The sequence below is a fragment of the Pyxicephalus adspersus genome, chromosome 6 (genome assembly GCF_032062135.1).
Source record: "Pyxicephalus adspersus chromosome 6, UCB_Pads_2.0, whole genome shotgun sequence".
NCBI classification, from domain to species: Eukaryota; Metazoa; Chordata; class Amphibia; order Anura; family Pyxicephalidae; genus Pyxicephalus; species Pyxicephalus adspersus.
Window position 1 is genome coordinate 90,456,600 of NC_092863.1, and position 19,639 is coordinate 90,476,238.

General features: G+C 37.0%; 1 protein-coding gene across 2 annotated transcripts in view; it reads right to left on the bottom strand.

Moving 5' to 3' along the window:
- The window catches only part of NPR3 (natriuretic peptide receptor 3), a 67,778-nt gene extending 66,237 nt beyond the window's left edge, over positions 1 to 1,541 (bottom strand). For both annotated transcript variants that reach the window (XM_072416566.1, XM_072416565.1), the window contains exon 1: positions 610 to 1,541. In XM_072416566.1, the coding sequence (XP_072272667.1) occupies positions 610 to 1,285 (676 nt within the window). In that variant the 5' untranslated portion in view covers positions 1,286 to 1,541. The remainder of the gene's footprint in view (positions 1 to 609) is intronic.
- Positions 1,542 to 19,639: the final 18,098 nt, after the last annotated feature.

The following is a 19,639-nucleotide window of genomic DNA, read 5'->3' on the forward strand; positions in this document are numbered from 1 at the left end:
GAGATCACATCCTATAGTGTATAGTAAGATAAGATATCTTTTGCTTTTAAGATAATCAGTCAGTGTGCAATCATTCAGATTTCACATATCCCTGCAGGGCGATTTCTGTTACACCAGTCTGCTTCTTATCCGGTCTATATTAGTTGCAATTAATTATCAGTTGAAAGAATGATGCAACTTTTTGTCCACACAAAAAAAGAATGTCCTATAGTAACTGCCTCTGTGAGTAGAGCTCAGATAAGACAAGGCAGGACGCCACAGGCAATTAAAGCAATTATACACTTGCATTCACCCACAGTCTGCGTAACTGTAATTTATAGCCTTTCACTGTAAAAGGCATATTTATGACAATTACAAATCTGCAAAGAGTTTAGAGTTGTTCTACTGGTCATTGTAAAGACAGCTAATGTGTGAGAAAAGATAAGAGAAATGTCAGGATTTTACTGCTGACAACCATTCACTTGCTGCTGCTGCTGCTACTTAAAAAAAGATATATTGTTGCAGTTTAAGAGAATTCTGTTTCCCACAGATGTGTCTGCTAATCAGACCAGCCAATGAAACCTGTTCTCTGGAGTGAATGCAGTACTATCTCTGTGCACATTCACTTACCTCTTTCTTTATTCTGGATGGAGTGCACAATGTCCTCCAGATCCACATGCTTTGTCTCATGAAAGTTATAAAAGGACATGAGATAATTTTCTTCTTTAAAAGCATTGTGGACCCCTTCCAAGGTGAAAAAACAGTTCCGCTCTAGGTTGTCGTCACTGTACAGCAGCATCGCCCTGTTCCACTTGTGGTAGCGAAAGATGGCTAGAAACACCTCGGCCATCTTGGTGTAGGCAGGTGCCACTCGAATAAGGTGGGAGTACTCTTCAGATTTCTGCATGAACCCTGTGGCCAGTGCCCCAGCTGAAATCATGGGGATGTTCCAGTGAGAGGCTAGCCTAGCCACTGGTGCCGCAGCGTACTCACAAACCGGACCCAGGATGGCATCCGGCTTATCCTGCTTCAGCACCGTGTCCACCAAGCTAAAAAGCGCCTGGTTGCCGCAGTCTGAGTCCCGATACGTGACGTTGAACGTAAAACCTGGTAGGAGGCTGGTATTCTTCTCTACGGACCTCAGGGCATAGTCGATGGATGGCTTCACCCTATTTATCGAGAACATATAGTTATCATCCTTGGGCAAAAGGACTAACATATTCACTTTTTTATCATCCGCCACGTTGCTCTTTACAACAATCACCAAAGTCACCAATAGGAAGTTGAACAATAAAAAAGATGACATCTTTAAAAAAAAATAATACAAAAACCTAATCCTTGGGGGAAAATCTTAAATTCAGCAACTTTAAAACTGAGATTAAAAATAAGAAAATTGTTACAAAGTAACAGCTAATATTGTGGAGTTCTTTTTCCTTTGTGTTAAGGGTTCTCTAAGGTGACACAGTCTGTCTTCCTTTCTCATTGATGGTGGGGCATCTCCTGTTTGATCTCATTGATACTCCTTGTTCCTTAGTATATCCTCTGTTTAAATAGTGTGGCAGCCAAGCCTATTACCACACATGGTGCAGTGAGGAAGATTTTTTTTTCTTCTTGAAGAGTTACTCATTAACATTCCTACGTCATTTCATAGACAGACGCCTCTTTCTTAAAGCTGTACACACCCCAGGCAGCAACAGGGTATTGTTTAAAAGTAAAAAAAAAAGAAAGAAAAGATACACACACACCCCACTTACACCCAAAGTAAAATCCCAAGCAACTATAATTTGCCAGCTGTCCTAAATCCTGCAAGACAATCTGCTTTGCATTTGCAGACATAATGATGCATATCATAGTTTATTGAAAGATAAAAGTGTAAAGACAGTTCCTATAGGAAAGAAAAAAAACTATAAAAATGCACATGTTATCCCCATGGTTAGGAATGTAGACAATCTGTAGAATAATATAAAAATATGCAGAGAATTTAAAACACTTCACACAACCATTTTTTCCCTGCTGCTTATTTGCTCAGTGATTCATTGGCTCAGCGAAAGTTATTAAGCATGAACTTTGAGATGTCACTTTGCTGCAAAGATTATGCTGCTCACTCTATACGCTGTGATGGGTCCAAGTGCTTTGTACATTCCTGCAGAAATGTGACACCACAACAAAAAGAAAAGTTCCAGGTCTCTGCATGACCTTATAAATTTAACTGTAGTTACATTGGATTAAAACCCCATGAAGTTTAGAAAACACACATGCAATGCTTTCCAACAGGTAGCATACTCATATTCAATCAATGTTTTATCTCTCCCCTGAAATTATATTGCGCTAACAAAAAAAAGAGGGGCTTTACTCACTGGGGCTGAATCAGATTCCCTGTGGATCCTGGTATGTTTCAGTTTGCTGAGCAGAATTACAGCGTGGAGTTCATAACAGCAGCCTATTAGAGTAGAACATTCATTGGGGTAAACTGTTTTCACACTCTTATCTAACAAAGTTGGAATGAAGACACACAGTGACACTTGAGATATCACTATGTAAGATGGGGCAAAAAGAAAATTCAAGAAAAAAAATGCAATTTTAAAGTAATAAGCAAAAACATGTAAATAAAAAAAATATATAAAAATAGTTGGCTTTGTTTCCAGTGGAAGGTAAAGGTTAGCAGGGTATGAATAGTCACAGAAGGGGCTGAAGTGAAGCTGACTGAAGGGCTTGTTTCTCTGTGAATTTCACTTGCAGGTCAGAGGAGGAGCTGGGATTACAGTGTGTGCAGTCATTCCACAATCCGGGCTTCATCTCACAGGCACACTGCATAGATCTATGGAAATCTCCATGCTCAGACAGTAGGAGACATTTTTAGGGGCAATGACCTCATTAAACATGTATGTCATGTACGGTGAGTATAGTAGCTAGTTTATGTTGTGTTTAACTGTGTACAGTACAAGACAGTCCAAAATGCTCAGGTAATATTACTACCTGTCGCCGTCAGTACCATGTGTATGTTAGTTTATACATGAAGCAAGTCATGGTGCCCATCATATCCAGACTGAATAGTTATCTTCACAAGTTGACAGGATTAGATGATGAATGTCTCCTAGATTGTAAGCTCCTCGGGGCAGTGTACTCTTTCATCTCTTGTGTCACTGGCAGTAACCGCCTGTCATTTGCTACCCCTATGTAGAGTGCTGCGTAATATGTTGGCGCTATATAAATACTGTTTATTAATGAAATAAAAATAATGAATGGGATATACTTGGTGCATTACAGCTTTCAGCAGTCACTGCAGCCTGCATAAACAAGGAGGAGAAAGATTATAAATATGAGTTGGATCTATTCACTAATAGTGTTACCTGAATGTTACTAAACTTTTGCAGTTTCTAAACATCATCTACATTATTAAAAAGTATCACATCTTACCCACGTACGCTATGATCATTCAGTAAGGAATGTCTTTTCTTACACACATCTCCAATGTACGTGCCCTGGGGTATTTCTCAAAGGTAGATGATTCTAGAAAAAAAAGTATATTTCCTTACAGGACAGCACGATACAGATTTCATGCATGAACATCAGTGAACCACACACATCCTGTACTATGGGAAGTAGTATTCTATTGGTTTTCTGAGATAACAGCAGTACAGGACAAAGACACACATTGGAAACTAATACTGCATATGGCTGTATTATATGTAGATATCCGTATTAGAATGCTGGACATCCTATTCTACAAAACCATGGACAATGACGTTCCTCCCCATGTGGCTATAACAGCCTCCTGGTAAGGCTTTCCTTAAGATTTTGGAGAATTTATGTGCCAATTCAGTCAAAAGAGCACTAGAGACATGAGGTACTGATTTTGGATGATATGACCTGACTTATAACTGGCATTCTAGTATGGAAGACCATGAGCAGATCTACGTCAAATATGTCACACCAGGTACAGTCATGCTGGACCAAAAAGTTACCTTAAGGTTAGAAACTCACAATTGCCTAATTACCTTTGTATTCTGTAGAAAGATCAGCTCCATTTACTGGAAACAGCGGAACTAAAAAATGTGGAGGGTGTCCACATATGTTTGACCAGATAGAGTGTAAGCATGCATGTATCCTTTTGGAAGGTTAAAATCATTAGCTCCACCACCCCCCAACACCCAACCAACATATCATATCTGTACTATATTTTTAAGACCTAATCTGTTATTAATCATCATCTAAAGTGTAAATAATTGGTGATCTACTTACATAACGAACACATGCGGTATGGTGGAAGGATAAATACATTTAATGAGTGACCATACATGGTAAAAAAAAACAAAATCAGTATAAGGAAAAAAATCAATTCAAGCATGTCTTAAAAGAATGTGACAATGTAGAGCAGGGTGCACACACTTTTTTGGCTTGCAAGCTACTTTTAAAATGGCCAAGTCAAAATAATCCACCAACAATAAAAAAAACATAGGCTTAATAACTCCTGTGCGCGGTAGAGTTTATTGTGAAAGGCAGGGCTCGGCGACCTACTCACGTTGCCTTTGCGATCTAACAGTAGATCGCTGTCCACCTGTTGGGCACCCCTGATGTAGACGATAAACCACAAGACTATTAAACACTTGTGGATGACCAAGTTATCTCTAGGCTTCCAGCCTTAGTTATTACAGAGTTGCAAAAGAAGTATTACAGATCAAGTGGGAGAGAAGATGGAAATGGACCCTTGTAGTAATGCTTTGTGATATCATAAAGCATAGAGATGTATCTTATCACACGCCAGTAATAATATAAAAAGAGATGCAAGGGCAAAGTGGTGCACAGAAAAGGAAAGGCAAGGAAGAAAGCCTTGATTACAATTAGTGTGCATTTACAAGTAGCTGGAGAATTAGTCAAGCCAGTTTCCTTTTATTTCCTTTAAATGCAGTGATTTTTATATTTATTTCCAATTTAGCTAATGGAATGACCTGAAATCTTTATCAATTGTGAGCTGCCACATACTAAGTGAAAGTTGAAGTTTAGCAGTCAGTGGGAGTGCCTGGACTGCAAGCTTTTTCAGAAGGAAGAACATGGATTAAAGGCTGAATTATAATTGCCTCTATAGCAAAGTTATCCACAGTGTATCCTTCCTTACATGAATGTTGGTGACCTTTGTGTACTTTTCTCAGTAATTCAGCACGAAACTTCTGCACTTTGATTTAGTGTAAGATTTTTCCATAATAAAGTCTGATGAGTGGTATTTACTCTACTTTCCTCTGTTTTTTTTTATCTGCCCCATTTTAGTTTGTTTTCAGGCAGCCTTTAGTCGGAGGATCGGCTAGCCCATCGACCTAATCAATTACCCATTTCCCCACTATTCTGGACATGGAGATAATGCATATGCTTTTTTTTTACAAGGTAAAAAATCATCAGCAGGGGCATGTGATGCACACACAATGGATTTATATTCTTTTTAGCTAAAATTTGTCAAAAAAAAAAAAAATAAATAAAAGTTGCACAGAGTTGATGGTTAAAAGGGTTTTAGAATGGGCACCACTAAATCCAGCATAGTCAGTAATATCCCATGGGTCAGACAGGCCACTTGAGTAATGTAGAACTGTACGCTCTGAAGAATTATTGTCATACCTCTTATGTTACATATTCAAGTACCACAGAATGGATGGGAGGATCACAAGAGGTCAGTCCTTTACAATTCTTCTGGCAGGTAATACATTTCTATAGAAATATTTCACCTATTTACTTAGCTGTCTGCTGGGAGCTGCCCTTTCATGGAATCTATGAATGATGAATGTTTCTTCGAATGATGATGCTTCAGAAGTATGTTCCCTGAATGCCACATGTATTATCAAATTACTAGGCAATCTCTTTGTATTAGAACAACTGCTACTATCTTCATTCACATCGATTCAAAAGTTCATTCTGTCAAATATGGTGACATACAGGCATGGCCCGAAATCATATATATCCGCGATGTGGGACTTTCGAATGGGGACTGTCAGGAATGATATGAAAGTCATTGGGGTATAAAGGAGCTACAGGGGGGGGGGGGGGGTTACTTTGGGGGTGGGGAGGGGGGGTCGATGTTTTTGGAAAAATACATTTATGGTGAGCTGGAAGTGTCTGAATGATTCCCTATTATTCCTTAATGATTATACAGGGCTAATAATAATGCTGTTATGTAGCGCTAATCTGAAGGATGATAAAGAATGGATAGGTATACAGGGTAAAATAAAAGAGGAAAGGTAACAAGTGCCCTATGTATTATTATTATTATTATTACTACACAGTATTTATATAACGCCAACATAATATGCAGTGCTTTACAAAGTCCATAGCCATGCCACTATTATATTGTTGTATTATATATTAAAGTAGGTAGCAATCTCTATTACATTTTAATATGTGAAATGGTCTGTCATTGGAAAGGACTGTGACAGATTATTAAAGATATTGAAATTATTGAACGTGTGTACGTAGCCAAGAAGATTCTATCACTAACAAAAAGTGCACATTTTACTGCTACTTACTGCCCAATAGCAATTAAAAATCACTCTGAGATTTAATACCAACAAAGCCATAATGATGTGGCTGCTTGCATGACCACAACAGCTATGTAGGTTAATTGAATATTATCATTTATGTTTTAGATAGGGTAGAGATGGCTTGTGTGTCAGTCTACGTTTTTAGGTTTCCAGGCTATGGCTCACACTACACACCAATAAGGAAATCAAACAAATAAGAGAAAACAAGAAAAAAGAAAAAGCAAAGAGCCATGGGGAATATTTTTCTGCATCATGGCTGTAAATGGCTTTTTAAGAGTCTGTCTGCCATCAAGCTGTGCTTAGTCAGAACAGTCACCCTACCAATGTCTATATGGTTCACTAAACTCTATTAGCAACTGTTTGGAACATGCCTGCTTCAGACACTTTGTATTGCAATTAGTAACAGCTCAATGGCTCAGCCAAGCTCCAAAAAGACCATCTACATGAGCCTGTATGTCTACTGCTCTATGCTCCAAATTACAAATGTTCTCAGATTTATTCCATAAAGAGTGCAAAGTGCATTTATTTTATGCAAAATACTATGAATGCTACAAAGAATTCGATTTCAAATGATCCATATCAGACAAGCGACGTATAAATTCTGTTTGGTCACTACAAGATACTGTTTGTGTTCCTGAATAAGCCAATGTGTGAATAAAAATATTCAGAAACACTTTTAGTGAGACCGTAAATTAATTTACAAGAAGCTCACTCTCTATTTATTAGCACACATTTAAATGTATCCTAAGCTTGGGAAAGTGTTTGTGGCCTTTTACACGTTATATAAAATTAGCAATGGAAGTGGGAATGTGGATTTCAGGATATTGAGGATGGAAATCTTTTATGTGGCTACATGACAACACACTGCCATCTTGTGGGCAAATTCTGAACAGACAGTGCAGAACATCAAGATCTAGGTACCAAACCGCTCAATCAGATCAGTTAGTTTTTCAATATTTCAACTTTAATAACATATGAGTTATATTTACCTTTATGGATATGGTGAAGGTCCTCAGATTAGCAGATCTGGTATCTTACCAAAGGTAACAACAAGACTGCATTATGGAGGAAGCCACCCCTGGACCTTTAAAGATACAATGAACAGCTTTAAAACAAGCATAGAAAAAAAAAATACATGGCTTTACATGGTTCCTGCCTTTCTACATTAGATATGTATTTATTCACATAAAGTGAAATGTCAGTTATTGGGTTGGTAAGTGACTTTATTTGGGTTTAGTGAATTCTGCACAAGGATCCTTAAAGTGCAGTGTTCTCCCCGGCCTCTTTTAGCCGGGCATGCTACCCGGCACTTTTCAGTAACCACCTGGCTGTTTTTGGGGGTTACTGAAAGTTGGACCACAATACAGGGGGTTGCAACCAATCTCCCAAATTCTGGAGAGAATACTGGTGTCTGGATCAATTAAATGAAAAAAAGAAAGCACCGCAGCTTTAAGTAGCATAGCGTTTTTTATTTTATTTACTGCTATAATTCCCAATGCATGTCCCGATCCTGCCAAATAAACTTAGGCATTTGCTGTTTAAGAGTGACAATGCCTTTCTCATTCTCAACAGTGTTGTCACCCTTTAGAGGGGGTTACTAACACTGGATTACAAAGCTGCATTCTGATTATTATTAAACAGTATTAATATAGTGGCAAAATATTACGCAGTGCTGTACATTAATAAGGGGTTGCAAATGACAGACAGATACAGTGAGTGACACAGGAGGAGGGGAGGACCCTGCCCCAAAGAGCTTACAATCTAGGAGATGGGGTTTATTATAGTTCCTATTGCCTTGTGATTGCCAGGAGTTACAGGTTACATTACAGTCTCCTTGCTAGCTCTGTGTGCAGCAAAAAGAGCTAGTGCAAAGCTCTCTGAAAGTTGTCCTAGCTAAGGAAATTGAAGAAGAGAGAGGCCACATAAATAAATTGATTGTCTGAAAAACATAAACATTAAACATCCCCTTTTAGCTAATGTGGAGAATATAACAATGTGTGGAATATAACAATTAATGCAAAGTACATTAATGACAAAACATTTCTAATTTGCTGTGTTATTTCCTACTGGTGAAAAAAATATTTAAAAAAAAGTATTTTACAATCTCTCTTCTTTATATATATTTTTAGTCTGGTAGTTTACAAGGAAAAAAAAACATATATGGAAAAACACTATGTGGCCCCTATATTCTATTCTCTATGAACTAAATATAAAGCCTTTTTCAAATTATCTTGTGTGTGTGTGACTAACTATGGCATACCTTCACAAGTCCAGAGGCCAATGTAAATGGTTAATATGGTCTGCCGCAAATATACAAAAAATGCTGACATCATATAAGATTGTAATACACATTTACCTTCAGCTTTTCTTTTGCAAACATTAAACGACCTTACGTCTAGAATGGTAATGTATAGAAAGTAAACTTTTGGCAGAGCAGTTTGTGCAGCTTGTTCTGCACTTTATTAGTAAGGAGTACCCTCTGCTGATCATCCTTGGTACTACAGGTATATTCCCAGACTTTACAGACAAATGCAAATAAAATTTGATGTATCATCTCCAAACCATCATTTCCTAAAATGTTTGAATCTAACCGGTGACAGAAATATGGCAAATCTGTCATCTTTCTTTTTGTTTTACTTCTTACTAACCTGCAAGCCTACAACAAGTGTGCAACATTTGTTGTTACAACTTGTTTCTAGTTAGTGAAAGATTACCGGTAGTTGGAATACCAGGTTGCAAACTTATTTATGCAAAAAAATCCTCTTCGCCTTATACTCATTTATAATTACATAATGTAAAGATAAAATATTAAGGTTTTCACCTAAATTTTGTTAAAATAAAAACATCCAATTTTGTTTACCCTAATATTATGCATCTTACTTTCATATGATGTGATGTCTAAGTATAAGACCTGGCAATGGTACTATAATACTATAATACACAATCACACCTTTACCTTCAATCCAAAGCAGCTCGTCCCACTTCATTTGGTTGTGGCCCATACTCTGTTTGAAGCTTTTTTCTTTGGATGGATCTTTTTCCAAAGCAGAAAGAAACCTAACAAAAAGCTGCATTTGTAAAATATACTGATAAACACCATATATACATAAAAGCCAACAGTTACAAAAGTGCTAACAATGTTTGGCACTTACCCTTTCTTTATGTTACAATTCCTTTTCATTCCAATGAAGGAAAAACGCTATCACCAAAACAGGAGGGCAGGAGCTCCTATTGGGGACATCAGAAAATATGGTAACGCAGCCATATAGGCAGCAAAGAGATTTCTAAAGTTTTCTCTATACTGATATTATACATGACAAAGCAAATTGTCATTAAAATTAAATCTGACATTTTATGACAGTTTTAGAAAATTACACTTCCTGCAGACTGATATGATTAGGTACATTTTTTATACCATAATTTATTTTTGGTTTTCAATTTTATAGATAGATAGATAGATAGATAGATAGATAGATATAAAAAAATATCATAGCAAAACCGCAATCAGTACACAAATAATTTATACACAATAGGAAGAAGTAGAAAAAAAAAACATTCTTTAGATTGATGTCAGGTTATTGAATCTCATATCGATATATAACTTTAAGTGAAAAAAAAATATTTTTTTCTGTATTTTTTTTTTAGTTTTCTTTTCAGGTTTAAATAGCTGTTTGTGACCACTCTGTCTTCCTCTCATTTTTATGGGACCATTGTCCCTGAAACAAAAATGGATGGAAATCCGAAATTTTATAACTGTAATGAGCACAAGAGATGGGGGAAAGATATTTTTATTAACAAATGTCTAAGAGGGGAAATATCCATAATTTGTAGAGATTTGCCCTATCTTTTGGGTAAAAAGTAAAGGCAATTTTTAGGGGATTTAAACAGTCTCTACACTATCCAAAAATGCCATACATATACTTAAAGTTAAATTAAAGTAAATCTGCTTATATTTTGGCTTACCTGGTTTGTCCTTTACCTTTCTCATCAACATGTTCATGAATGTTTAATTTGTCACATAGTTCTTTACACAACTTATATTAGATCCAGTAAAATCATCACATGGTCTTTGTGCTTCTCTGTGCAAAGTAGGCAGGTATTGGCTGCTGGGAGAGGCCAGTGGGGTTTTGTATGAAAATGAGAAGCTGTATATGTGATGATGATCCTCTATGGTTGGAAGAACTGAAATCCAGTGAATTAAAGGACAGGGCCAGAGACAGGAAGGCTGGAGAGGAAAGGTCTAGAGAATGCTGGATGTCCATCTTTCTGATATGTTGCAGCTTAAAAGCAATTTTCAATTGTACAAGACTGAACCCCAACGCTTTATACATTTGTATCCCATGATTATTCCCTACTTAACCATTGGAGTTAGAATTAAGGGTTAACATTAATTCCCCTAAACACGAATCGACCATATTTTCACAACTATAGGGTAATCCTTATAAAGCAGGATTGTCTACTGATGAAGCTAATACACACCTATATTTACATGAATTTTGGTAAATATCAATATGCAGTATTGTTATAGGTCTATTGCACTTCTTTTATTATGGTATTGATAAAATTGATATTTATTTATTTTTGTTATATATCCAAGATATATGCCTAATATGCTAAATATTTACCTACTCTGAGAGGAGGAGAACATTATTCCATCATCAAATATTCATAATAAATAAAATAGTTGGCCTCCACAGTCTTTTTCTTTTATATAGACGTAATCAAGTATTGGTGATTGCTTTCTTTCCTCCTGCTGCAACACATTCATTCTCGGGCCAGGAGGCCATTTAACGATGTTTATTTCTGGTTTTGCTATAGCACACAGTATGTATTCTTAAAGTTGGATTACCTGTTTGTTGGATGTTAAAAACTTCCACTTATTTGTTTTTCCTTCTATAGATTTCTGTACTCTTGTTGGTGTTCTCCTGAAGAAGTAGATTTAATCTACGAAACGTGTCGATAAGTATTGGGGTGTGGTTGAAATGTTTCCCCCCCCCCTCAGTGAACACAAGTGATATAGTTTTTTTAAGACAACCAAAAAATTATGTACACAGTTGCAGCAAAAGGAATTGAATTTGTATTGTTTTAAATATTGTGACCAATGTTTTGTGTAGTATTTTATGATGTTTTTTAATTATGGAAATAAAATATCAATTAAGTTTTAAACTTTACTAACATTTGATTTTTTGCTGACTCTATCACACCTTAAAAGTCCCTCTTTGGGTAGCACTTTCTCTAAGTGTTAATTGGTATTTCAAATGAGTTAATAAGAATGTGGTGTGTGCTTTGGATTTTCTATTTAAGGGCCAAAGTCAATTTGTTCTATATAAAAGTTAAAGGATGCTGAGAATATATATATATATATACACACACACACAAAAAAGAAGCTCACAAAACTGTGATGTTCCATAAGTGTGGTATGAGCTGTATCTATGTCCCTAGTCTTCTACTCATTACTCTGACATCATGGCTTGTGTTAATGACTAGAAGCTTATTTAGAGACACATAGCCACCTGTTACTTTTTAATTGCTTTATTGTTTGGTATACTTTATGTGTGACATCCTCTGGGCAAAAATAATTCTTGTGACCGGGACAACATCTGAAATTACACAAATTAGCAGCAAAAATGTGGCTGAAAAACTAGTCTTGTTTAACATTATGGTCAGAAACCAGACTAAGTGACCCTGAGCAATTCACCTGGCTACGGAAATGTGATGCTTGGCCTTTAACTTTAATCACAAGTCTTCTACAATTATTATATTAATAAATGTGACTCAAACCCTAACTTGATTACAATTAGTTGTTGTGTTAGGTTGTTATTGCTAGGCCTATGCAATGCAAGTCAATAGGGCCGATTGCTGTCACCATCAGGAGTGAGATGTTGCAACCGAGGAGATGTTGCCAACCCAAAACAGGACATGACTGAAAAAAGCAAATTCATAAAACATTTGAAACGTCATAATGATGTGGGCATGGTGGCTAGCAGTCCACTGGCCTAAATCTAGATTTAAAGATTTTTTAAATCTAGATTTAAAAAATCTAGATTTAAATACATATATACACACACACACACACACACACACACACATATATATATATATATATATATAAATCTGTACAAAATCAATGATAAAACATGGTCCTTATGAGCTTGATTAATTAAAGCTCTTCAAAACTGGAGAAGATAGACTATCATGGGAGAAAATGGGTGTTCCAGCAAACATGGAATGGATTTTCTAAAAATCATTTGCTATTATTCCGAAAAAATTTTTCAATCCTTCACCAAATCTATTTCAGGTTTGCTACATCACCCAGGTTCACCCATGATAGTCTTCTCCAGTCTCCAGTCTCCATATCTTCTCCAGTCTTGGGGAGCTGTAATAAATCAGGTACACACCACAATGGACCAAAAATCATGCAGGCAGCATCTTGAAAAAAAACACATTAGTGTATTAGTGTGTTAGTGTGCCCAAGTGTGCTGGGAAAGTGCATTGAGGTGCAATTCAGAATGAATGGCACTGCATCACACCAACACGTTACCATGCATTACAGTACACCATAGTAGTGTAAACAAGCTCTTACTGCTAAGCAGCCAAAGGGGCACAGAAATGCAATGGAAAGATGTACAAATCACAGCTAAAGACATGGTCACGACCATCACAGTGTCATATGTCTACATCTGGGGTCTCAGGTACAGTGGATATACAAAGTGTATACACCGCAGTTAAAATGTCAGATTTTTGTGATGTAAAGACCACAAAAAATATTTTCAAAACTTTTCTAACCTTTCATGTGACCTATAACTTGTACAATTCAATTGAAAAACAAACCAACCTGTCTGGGGAAAAAAATAAAAAAGTACAATAGGCTGGTTGCATAAGTGTGCACACCCATACGAATACTTTGTTGAAGCACCTTTAGATTTAATGACAGCATTCAGTCCTCTTGGGTCTGAATCTATCAGAATGGCCGATTTGACTTTGCAATATTTGCCCACTCTTCCTTGCAAAAGCGTTCCAAATTTGCCAGATTGCAAGGGCATCTCTTGTGCACAGCCCTCTTCAGGTCACAGATTTTCTATTGGATTTAGGGCAGGCCATTCCAAAGCTTTAATTTTCTTCTGGTAAAGCCATTCTATCGTTGATTTGGATGTATGCTTGGGGGTCATTGTTTTGCTGCAAGGTGAAATTCCTATTCATCTTCAGGTTTCTAGCAGATGCCTGAAGGTTTTGAGCCAAAAGAGATTGGTATTTGGAACTGTTCATAATTCCCTCACCAGTTCCAGCTGAAGAAAAGCAACCCCAAAGTAAGATACTGCCACTGCATGCATCACTGTGGGGATGGTATTTAGGTAAGTGATTTTAAAATGAAAACACAGACTGTAATAAACAGCTTTTTAGTTGAGCAGGAAATGTTTAGAACCTCTGCTAAGTTTTTAATACTATTTCAATAATATGGTCACTTCCTGTTGCGGAGGAAAATGATAATAAAGGCAGGTGACATCAATACAGGGGTTCTAACAGTAGACAGCTCTATTTAAAGTTAAAAGTAACCTAAAAGTTTAGGTTACACACAAGGATGAAGCAGAAAAAATATTCTTCCACAGGTTCAAATTGTTCAAATACATATGTGCTAATCTCCAGTTATTAAAAATAAATGTAAAATATGCAGTTCACAACCTCTTGTTTGACGTACAGTACTTCTAAATGTTAAAATATATGCCTAGCCCAATAAATAACTGTGTTGTGACAGGAATGAGCAGGTATGCTTTATAATCTACAATGAAAACCAGATTTGTTTAAGGTACCATAATCTGTTGGTTTTTAAATGATTTAGATATTTCCTCAGGCAAGCGGCCTCAGAAAATGTGTTAAAATGTTAAATTCTTCACATTGCCAAGCCAGAATTATGTCTGGCAAAACCCTCATCTTCTAACACAAAGTACTCACCGTATAATTCCTCTGCTTGTATGGTCAGAAAAAAATGTTATAAAACACACAGTAAATCAGTTTATATCCTAAATAAAGATTAAGACGTCTAAGACATTCTTCGAAATTTGGATAAATAATTTGCAGCAGTACTGGGAGGGGAAAATGTTTAACCCCTAAAGTGTGGACACCCAGAAGAAATTCAGCAGCATCAGTTGGTGTTAGCTAGGCAATAAGGACATCGCTAATCTCCCTACCTAAATTATTTTCACATTGACATGCAAGACTTTGATTTGGAACAACAATTTATTAAACACTCTGCTCTTATTTATTAACTTGAGCAGTCTTTTTTTGTATATCTTTTTTTGCTTTTTTCCAATAACAATAAAATTATATAATCCACTGTGTTACACGTCAAGTTACAGTTTCATCAAAATGAAAACCAACAATAAACAATTCAATTGTCAAACTAGATGAATAAACAGACATACATACCTATATACATAAATAACGCATAGAATAATGAAACAGCATTAATAACTGACAATGATGCTGAAAATCATTGTTTAAAAGATATAGAGGAGAGATAGCTTTATTCATACATTGAGGTTTTGGCATGAGACCACTGCTGGCCTGTGTTTCTTGTTAATATAACTATTAAATGTTCAAAAAAGTACATCTATGGGCCCCAGAGAACCCTTTATTTTTCTGTATCATACCATGTGTATGTTTGAATAAAGACATCAAGTCTACTAGTTGATTCGACATGAACGTCGAGAGTTGACTTTTTTTTTAAGCCATTCAATCTTCTTGTATGATTTATTTCAGGCAGTTTATGGACATTTTGGAGCCCTAGGGCTAAATACACAATACATTTTTTTTTTTTTGCTCAAGATGAATGGCCATGTTCGTATGCACCCGAATGTTCGATTGAAAATGTCGACTATGCATGTCAATGAATGAGAGCACAGCGGGGTGCCGCTCGCTTGTCCTCTCCTCTCCCCTCTCCATAGAACAGGACAGCACTATGTGTATGCCCTCATTCATTCATCTGCCACTAGAAACGTTCATGAAAAATCATTTCCAGCAACCATGATCTCACATAGCCTAAGAAGGATACCTCTGGTGGTGCACCCACCCTGCCCCAAATTTCTTATTAAACCATCCCCACACCTGAGCCATCAACACTACTCCAGATGCTATATACCCCCATATACTATAAAGACATAGCAATAGCTTAATTTAGGATTGCTAAGACGTACAACGTACACTATATTAACAAATGTATTAGTACCCACAGTGTAATCACATTTCATAAGTTTTATTTAGACTTATTGCCACAGGTGCAAACAAAAAAAAAATCAAAGCTCAGTGGATTCAAGCATGGTCCTGTAATTGTATGCCAACTTTGGAATAAGTCAGTTCATGACATTTTGTTCCACTAGATATTCCACTATCAACTGTAGATGGTATTATTTCCAAGATGGAAGATTTTAGAACAAAATAAAATTATATGCTTTAAAATTTTTGGGAACAGTTTGGGGAGGCTTATTTTCTGTTCCAGCATGACTGTGTGTCAGTACACAAAGTAAGGTCCATAAAGACATGGTTGGGGGAGCTTTCTGTGAATGAACTTGATTGGTCTACACAGAGCCCTGACCTCCACCCCATCAAACACCATTGGGATGACCTATAAAGGAGATTGCAAGCCAGACCTCCTCATTTAACATCAGTTTCTGATCTTATAAATGGTCTTATGGATGAACGGGCAAAAATTTGTATAGGCACAATACCAAATGTTGTGAAAAGCCCTCCCAAAGGAGTTGAATCTGTTCTGGGGACCAACTCTATATTAAGGCCCCCGAATTTAGAATGGAGTGTCATAAAAGTTTCTCTAGGTGTATTGGCCAGGTTTACCAATATTTCTGCACAAATTTCCACTCTGCATAAGAATTATTACAGGTGCAGTTGCTGCAATCCTGAGGGCAATCCAGAGATTTGGGTAAAAATTTTGCAATTGTCTTTGATGCACAAAGGACAGTAGCTAATGGCTGGTCATGTTAGATTTTGATATGTTTGCATTTCTAATGCCATTTTTCCAGATCAGACTGAACACTAAAGGTGAATGAGTAGCTCATTGCTATACACTATCCAGCTACTCAGGGAAAAAGTTTGGAAAATTTTAAGTGCTCTAAACCTTCCATCAACTTCATTAAGGATTAAAATCACTCCTGCAATGATGAAATGGGAACATCAACTACTTTGTTAGAGAAGGACACTTCCAGTTGCTTATGTGCATCGTTGAAAGACTAAACTGGAGCCTCATATGAGAACTAAGTCCTTGTTTTTCCTAATCTTGTTTCCTTTAGGCTCTTAATTAATCTGCTCTCCACAAACTAATTTAGCAGCATTTTAGGCAGAAGCATATCCAATCCCCCTCAAGGGAATTAATAGCCAACCTGTCTCTGGCCATGCTCTCAGTATTACACACTGGTGAAAATGTAAAAAAAAAAAGAAAAAATGACATTACATACTCTTGTGAAGTCGGTTTACCCCATCTTCAGTGGTGAAATCTGTTACTGAATACCATTTACAGGATTCCAAAAAAAAAAAAGTCTTCATTTGTTCTGTAAGATTTGAATTTGAGATAATTCTTTTGAACAATATTATACCACAGATGTTAAAAAATGCCTATTGCATTATGGTATCCCTATTCAACAATAATAATGCACATGGGGACAGCTGAAAAGTGGACAATGATATGTGCATGGTTATAAGTTAGTTGAGGTAAGAAATGTTAGTTGAAAATTGCTTAATATTTTTTTTGAATGTGTCATTAGCAAAAGATATGAATATCATAGGAAATACATACAAGAACACCATACATTCAATTTACTGTAATATACAAAAAGACCTGAACATTTGTCTGGAGTTATGCTGTCCTATGTATGTTTGTTTCAAAGGGTGAGTACCAAACAGGAAAAAATGTGGCGATTTATTGTCAAAAAAACAAATTTTGCTATATACATAAAAATACCTCTGCATTTCAGTCTACTTTCCTCTGCCTGCTTCCTCCATTTTCTGGACTCTGCCCCATAGGCCTTTGATCATTTATGATAGGGATTAGCCACCTATCAATGAGACATGTACATAAGTAAGACCATGAAAAACGCAAAGTAACAAAACCTATATTAAAATTCAAAATCAGAAAACATTTAAAGTGCTCCATAACACCTTCTTTTTAACATTCCAACATTGCCCGATTTATTAAATCTCGCCAAGGCTGGAGAGGATACACTTTTATCAGTGAAGCTGGGTGATCCACCTGGAATGGACTCAAATTTTTTGCTAGCAAATAACAAATGACTTTGAAGAAATCCATTCCAAGTTTGCTGAATCACCCAGCATCATTCATAAAAGTCTATCGTCTGCAGCCTTGGAGAGCTTTAATAAATCGAGGCCATTGTGTAAATCCAGAGAATTAAAAAATGGAAGGGAATGTTTGTAAAACATCTCTGTGCTGCTGTATAGAACGCAAATCACACGAATTCACGAATCACACCACGGGCCTGATTTATTAAGCCTATGAATGGTGAAGATAGACCATCATGGAACCTGGAATGGATCTGCTCTAGGACAGAAACAAATGATTTTTAAGAAATCTACTCCAGGTTTGCTGTATTTATCTCTGCACTTTGTGCCCTGGGTTTATACTTGAGTAAATTTAGTTTTCCTGTTTTTTCAAGTAAAAGGAGGTACCTTGGTTTATATTTGAGTATATATGCATGTAAAAATATATATGTTGTATTTTATCTCTTTGACAATAAGTAACAATATTTTGTGTGTTTCAGAACCAATTTTAGAATTGTATAATTGAAGAATGTCTAACACAGGCACTCATGTAAGAAAAAAAAATAGACTGATTCTGACCTCTTTTCATCAAAAACTGCCCCAGCTTGGGATTGGATAGTGAGAACAGCAAGAAACTGCACTTGATTTATTAAAGCTATCCAAGGCTGGAGAAAATACACTTATCAGTGAAGCTGGGTGATCCAGCAAACCTGGAATGGATCACGTCTCCCACTCTGCCAATTCTCAGCACTGTGTATGCAATTGTTTTCCCCTGCAACCTTCATCTGATATTGTATATGGTACGTCTCCCATTGTGGATGAATTTATTGCACCAACTTTAATCTCCTCATAGATTTATCTGTTCACTATCCCTTAGTTTCAGCTGAGTTCACATTGATATTTATTGCCCTGCTAACCCCTCCCCTCCCCAGGTTCAACTGATATCCCAAATTCCTTGTTACTCCGATCAGTCCATACATAATCAGAACCCAAAGCACTTCTATTTAAACAACAGGCAAGGTCACGTTGGGACTCTGGTCACGTGCCCAAATCTCAAGTGCCCAAATTATAAGTGCAATGGGAATTAATCCAGGGAATTGGAACAGGTTTGGACATACTATTTTACTCTGCCACTTCCATCTCCTGCCTTTGGACCGATTTATCCATCTGGACTCCAACACATTCTCTGCTGCTGCTACCATTCTAAACTGGTATTTCATCAAACCATCTCTTTGACATCATCCTTCACTCCTAGAACAAGTTTACAAGCCTCACTTGAACCCAAATTATTGGACTGCTTCTCTTGGACTTCAGTTTGCCACATTGTTTATTGTACGCATATGGTTCCCAATTGTCTGTAAAATGTATTATTCATCCTGCTCTCTCTTTGTTGGCACTACTCCCTGCACTCCCCAGTCTGATAACTCATTGTCTCTCTGCTCCTTCACACTCCTTATTTCTCTGTCTGTGCTTCTGCACCTTTTTACTTTACTGATACTCTCTGGTGACATCTTACCCAACCTTGGTCCCCCCCCCCCACAGCCTCCCCCTTCCATATACTCTCAGCAAGACACTCCCTTCTTCTTACCTCATCCCCATTCACCCTACCCATAAGTCCTTACCCCCTCTCTCTGGCAGTCTATGGCATGCCAGATCTGTTGGCAACAAATTAACCTCCATACACACCCTTCTCCTTTCTAAAGCTACGTACACACGGCAGATTTTTATTGCCCGATAATCGGCATCGGCCAAATATCGGGCAAAAATCTGCCGTGTGTACAGTCGGTGTCGTCCATCGTCCGAACGACCGACCTGCCGGATCCACAGACGATGGACGACGACCGATCCTAATGAAA